A 6427-nucleotide genomic window follows, 5' to 3' on the forward strand; every position below is an offset into this window, starting at 1 on the left:
TCACGTCTTGTTTTGTATTTCATTCGATAAAAACGAACACATTAATTTACTTTGAACATTACATAAATAAAGCTCACATGAGTCCTGCACATACAAATAAACAAAAATATATACAGAATATCAGGAGATTTTCTTTTTTTGGTTTCAAAGGCACAGAGATTGAAGCAAGTGCCAGGGTGTTTGACCTCTCACGCATGTGTAAACATCGAAAGACAATGTGCTTTTCTCAGCAGGACAAGAAACAAAACAAAAAAATCAAAGGCACTTTTCCATCTTTCCTCTCGCAATGAAAAGCTCCACTAGCCTTTCCTCTCGCCCAGACATTTAACAACGCCCCCAGACTGAAAGACTCGTCTTATTCTCCTCGAGCTGAACTTCAACCCCAGGTCCTGCGCTACATAGAGGAGGATGTGAAGACATTCAAGATTTGGTGCCATCAATTGCGCTGAGGTGTCAAGGTAACACACTTTAATATAAGCGAACAATGTTAATATAGATATTTAAGAAAACAAAATGAACACAAAAACAAACAAAAAAGTGATTAACAAAGATTATCGCCCATACTTTGTAAATTATTTTTTATATATATATAAAAAACAACAATTAAATAAAAAATGGTCCCGACTGATTGCTTCATAAATCCAGTATTAGTTGACACCTGTCGATACACAGCTTCATATTAAGTTAGCAAGGTTTTCTGACATCAGACCCCCTGCAGTGTCAAGACAGCGTGTTTAGGACGTGTCTGGACACTGCATGGGGTGAACCAGTGCATCAGTGCTGCTACACGCATGTTCCCCCAACCCTGGCCTCGGACCCCCCAGCCCCCCATTGGTCTGCGTGTCCCTTCACAGGATCAGGGCGATTGTTCGGGCAATATTTGGTTCTCTCTAAGTAACCGGATGTGTGAAAGTCAGACACCCCTGTAGCTCTGCAGGACCAGGGTTACAGAGCTCCGGTGCCTGGCTGTGCTTGTGTGTCCGACAGAAGAAGCCACCGTCCGCGTATCCCAGTACGGGGATATCGGCACAAAGTTCTGCTTCTTTTGACCGCGTCCCGTTTCACGCTGCGCCATGGTGGACTGGCCTTCCCCACAGACCCGACCGGTGCATCGAGATGCAGTGAAAGTGTCCCTAACTGTCCGTCCGTTACTCTGGAATGAAAATATCTGCGTCTGGTCCACGAGAGTGCGGGGGTTATGTCAGTTCTCTCCTGAAGGTCCTCGGTGAATGCCTGCTGCTGAAGCTGCCGAGTTGTTGTTTTTTTTGGGACGGGACGTGGGGTGGGGGGGTAGCTTAGTAGCTCTGTGCCACCGGCGCCCAGGAGGCGGCCAGCCTGGCGATGGAGCTCTCGAACTGGGCCTCGCCGCCGCCCACCTCCCCCAGGCTGCTGTCGTACATGGGGGAGGCGGAGGAGGCCGGGAGAGCGGAGGTCAGCCCCGAGTAGGAGACTGAGGAGCCGCGGAGGAACTGCGACGTCAGGCCGCTGGAGATGGAGCTCGACGGGGAGCCGGGGTTCAGAGACGTGCCGGCCACCGACCACAGACTCGGGTACTGACTGCAGAGAGAGGAGAGAGAGGGTCAGGGACGGGAATTTGTTTTGGTGGGTAACAATAAGAGGTCCGCCCCGATCCCCATACGTTAAAATGCATGTGCTTCCAACTTATTCTTTGGGACATCTTAAACAAGAGAGCTTGTAATGAGTGATTCTTGCAAAAAATGGAACACACTAGTAAGTAAACAATGAATAAAATATATATGCAAATGCCTAGTGTACGGGTTACACAGGCAGCCGAGGGGCCGCTCCCCAAGCTGCTGCGGGACATTAGGACACACAACGCAGCTGACCTGGCGTTGGACGGGGCGTTGCTGGCGTGCGAGAGAGCCGGCATCGCACTGGAGCTGGGGATCTGCAGCGTTGACCAGCTGTCGTGAGGCGCCAGGCCGGAGGAGGACGGGTCCATGTAGTTGTCTGAAAAGATGAGGTACTTATTAGCCATGACTGGGGGCAGGGGGTCTTAGCATTGGACAGAGCACAGACCAGTCAGAAATAAAGGGTTCCAGAGGCACATCTTCACGGAAATGATATCACACATTCCTCTTTGTGTTCATCTGCCTGGTGACAGTTAACCAGTATACCAGAGACAATTTGAAATGGTTTGTTTACTAAAACTCAGCCCTGTGTATCTTTATTATTACTATTATGAATCATAATAATCTGAATACCTTATTACTATATGGAGCCAAGTATTTGTGATCGTCTCAGAGTGACAGTTTTTGCATCTTTAGACACTGCTTACGTCAAGATAAACTACGATCTGGCCACTATTCCCATGGACGGAGTGTGTCTCCTAGTTCTCCGTTCATTCAGAGAAAGGAGACACTGTCCTGCTGTCCAAGCTGCCTGAAGCACTGAGTAGACACTCCCCTCAATGTGATTCAAAACAGCTTTCTATTACGTGAGCTCAGAGTCATAGCTTCGTCATGCTGGACAGCTCAGTCAGTGCAATGGCTCTGTGTTAGAAACACTCTCTCTCTCCTGTCTCTGCAGGCGGAAACGGGCAGATTGCCGATTTGTCGCGCTCTCCCTTACTTGTGCTGGAGTTGCGGTGGGGGTAGTGGCTGGGGTACGGCGCAGCCCGGTGACCCCGCAGGCCGGAGTATCGCTCGCAGTAGGACCCCGAAGAGAGGCCGGGCCCCCCGCTGAACTGAGGAGGGCTGCTGCTGGGGCAGATAGAGTTGTTACTGGGCAGAAACCAGCCGCCAACTGTGGAGAAGGGGAAGACATAGGACAAGGCAATAAGCAACACGGTGTACGGTAGAGGGCTTAATTTAAGGCTGCCGGTTGACCCCCTGACTCTTAAACACTGATGCCAAACGATCCTGTCTTACAAAGCAAGTCATTTTTTATATCAGTTGCTTACTTTGCGAGTACCCAGACTGCTGGTTGTCCCCGTTGTGATCTGGCACATCCTTGTGATCGCTCCTGTGAATTATTCAAGACAGAACATTTATATCCACACAGATTTCTTATTAAAATCAAACTATTTTACAAATAGTATTCTCTCATCTATGTTCATATTCTTATTTTAAAACCATTAATACAGGGGTAGTAAACATTCTCACACAGCAGAATATATTATGAAAATAATTCATTTTTACGTGTATTATTACTGGGGGGACATTTACATATGTATGTGTGGTCTTACATATATCTTTCTCAAGGACGCTTCTATTTATCTTGCAAATCTGTAGTTATATCGATAGGTTGTTTCTGTTTATCAAGGTTAATTGGCTGTTTTGTCTTACCTCTCCTTTGCATCGAGAAATGCCTTGGCGAACGGGTTGTGCTTTATCTTCAGGGCCGTGATCTGAGAGAGGGGAGAGATGTAGGCTGTGTTCACTCTCTGGCCACTACAGTTCACACAGGGCTGAAACTGTCCCCAAACAGACTGGACACTAGACACAGTTCTTCTGTATGGAAGGTTTGTCCATGACACTCAAATATTGATTTAAAGATTTTGAATAAGAAAAAGGTTGGGAAATTAGCCTTACACAAATTAATAGCCTAATTCAATGATTTTTATATTTAACTTGAAGAATTTTCATTTAAAACAGCAATTTATAGTAGTTTGGGTTGAGTGTAATGACTGCCAAAAACTGCCATTTCTTTCATCAAGATGAACTCTCACTGGCCAAGTGTGGGGCCCTCTATATCGACCTGGGTGGCCCCGTCCCAGAGGAGAGACCCTTGCCCCCTTTACCTCCTCATTCTGGTACGCGGTCACAGCGATGAACTGCGTCTCTGGGAACGACTGGCTGCTGATCATCTTCTGGACCCCCCCGACCTTCACGATGTGGATCCGGGGCTCGTACTTGTGCAGCGAGTTCAGCATGATCTGAGGCGAGAAGAGTCTCTTTACAAGGACAGTCAAGCAGCTGTGATCTGATCGTTACTCTTTTGTCTTTTCTAGAAACTTTAGTTTTACTTGAAATATAAAAGCCATCAAAAGTGAGTCACTGAATTTAGCTTAATTAGAACCTGAACCAAATGACTTGTCATTTCCATTTTGTTTGGTCTGAGGGCTTCTGCTCTTGTACTCTATGCTCTCTACGGGCTTTGCTTTGTCTTGGTTGTCCAGCGCTTTGAGATGCCGCTACTCTTGAAGAATCAAGTCTGGTCGGCTAACACTTGCAGTCACTGCCTCTAACACACCGCGCATGTCAGCTACCAACCGCCCTGCGATCAGGTGAGAGACTGCATGCCACACAAAGACACAGGCGACGCCGGGCTCACCTGGCCTCCCCCGTTCAGTTTGTTGGACAGTTTGACTTTACTGAAGGACACCGGCGCCTTCATCCAGTGCGCGCCGAAGTTGGGCGAGTCCGGGTGGATGTACACGCAGCTGGGGCTCTGCGGCTCGGGTTTGCCGCCCGGGACCCATTCCCCATTGACGTACTTCCAGCGGTTATTGTCGGCCGCCACGAAGTCCAGCAGGACGGAGTACATGGCGTTGGGGTCCAGACCCGACACGTTGACTCTGAGGACGGGGAACATCCTCCTGGACCAGAGAGAGACAGAGAGAGATTGGAGACCAACTGGCGCAGGAGAGACAAAGCCATTGCGCATTTACTGACGCTGAATTGGGCTCGTTATTTAAAGAACTAATAATAATAATGTATTATTAATAATGTACAATTATTAGACTTATTCATTAAATGTCATTAATTGTGTCTATACTACAGCTATATGGACACTTTTGTTTGTTTGTTTTTCTTGATCATTTTACGGCAAAGAAATTACAAATATTAATATTGATAACATCAAAACCATGGACCTTGATTTCAAACGGCATATTGTAATATTTCTATGCAGATTTGATCTGAACTCGCAGTAATGTCCCTTTGATTGCCTCTTATTACCGTGTTCATTTAAAACGAAATCCGTGTGAACTACCATAGACATCTTAGCTAAAATGCAACATAAATCCAAATGAAAAAGCTATCCAGGTCACATTGCTCAATAATTGTGACCCAGGGATGGCTGTTTTAATGATGTCATTGCGGATTTCAAATATCTCGGTACCGAGCTTGGGTCACCATGGGCCGGTATGGGCCTTAATAAAAGGGACATAATAATGCACATCATACTGGCCATGTCTAATGACAGTGAGAGGCCTAGTGCCGTTTGTCAGGTTCAGAACCGAAACCACCAATACTGGGTCATTTTAAAACAGCATTTAAATGTCCAGTTGTGTTAGTAACCCTGGTCCTTAAGTTTAAAGTAATGGTTTTCAGATCAGTTCAAGTTTTGTGCCATAATGTTTCGTTTAGCAGTACCAAGTAAACTTCATGGCACGTCATGTGTGTCTACCATCAGATAGATATGATTAGATCAGTGGTTCCTAATCCTGGATCTGGAAACCCAATGTCCTGATGGGTTCTGTTATATCAATTCCTTAAATTGAACTCATAATTGGAGCTAATTGAATAATTAGAGCTTATTAATACTTTTAAACCTTTGGAGACGTCAGGATATATATTTATAGATATATAAATATATATATAAGGCATCCAACTTCTCAAACTTTGTGTAATTTAAATTACAAAAAAATAAGTAAAACAAAGTATTAGTTCAATTTAGGTTCGTTAATGAATTCAGGTTGGATCACAAACCCGCAGGACATTGGGTCCGCAGCACCAGGGTTGGGAAACACTGCATTATATGAATAAAAAAACACACATACCTGCCCGTCTTGGTCACGATCATTTCGTTGGTCAGCTCCTTAAACTTCATCCACAGCTCATGATCTTCAAGGCCGACTTTTATATCCCTCTCCGAGGCGTCGCCCTTCTCGCTGCCCTTCTGGAACTCGCTCTCCACGGCGCTGAGGAGGTGGTCGAGCCGCTGGTCAGTGTTGGAGGAACTCATATTTCCCGCAGAGCTGAGGAGGTCCTGAGCAAAGTCCTTGTAAAAGCCACACACACGCACAGGTACAATCCTTGAACCCCCGAGCACAGGACTGGTGGGCCTCCGAGGACCCCGAGCTTAAAAGCCCACCATCGCCTACGTGTTAGATGTGGGCGTGGTCACTGGCTATATGCCCCGCCCCCACCCCAGGGTGGTCTCGGCTCTTGAAACAGTAGCCCTCAAAGCCAGCCGACGCAACTGTAATATAGCCAGTTTTATGACGTATGAATCAGTCCAGGTTTTCATTTTGGGATGAGGGCCTTGACATTGTTCGAGCATCTTTCTCACCTTGAGATGAACAGGGGGTGTCAGGGACGCTTGGCTTCTGGGATCATCTCTACACTAATGTTTTGTCGACACAGTGAATCCCAGTCTCAATAATAAAACTGAAGAGTACGTTTAAACTGAGGCTTGCAAGTTTAAAATGTTTAGTCCAGGTAGCCCATGCATATTCATA

General features: G+C 46.3%; 1 protein-coding gene across 1 annotated transcript; it reads right to left on the reverse strand.

Moving 5' to 3' along the window:
* Positions 1–6008, reverse strand: tbxta (T-box transcription factor Ta). Its single transcript, XM_066717677.1, has 8 exons — positions 5747–6008; positions 4297–4561; positions 3764–3898; positions 3309–3370; positions 2924–2985; positions 2593–2766; positions 1848–1971; positions 1–1557 (listed from the first exon to the last, which is right to left on the reverse strand). The coding sequence occupies exons 1-8, from the start codon at positions 5929–5931 to the stop codon at positions 1296–1298; spliced, it is 1269 nt and encodes a 422-aa protein (XP_066573774.1). The 5' UTR covers positions 5932–6008; the 3' UTR covers positions 1–1295.
* Between the last annotated feature and the right edge of the window lie 419 nt (positions 6009–6427).

This window comes from Amia ocellicauda, chromosome 11 (assembly GCF_036373705.1).
Source record: "Amia ocellicauda isolate fAmiCal2 chromosome 11, fAmiCal2.hap1, whole genome shotgun sequence".
NCBI classification, from domain to species: Eukaryota; Metazoa; Chordata; class Actinopteri; order Amiiformes; family Amiidae; genus Amia; species Amia ocellicauda.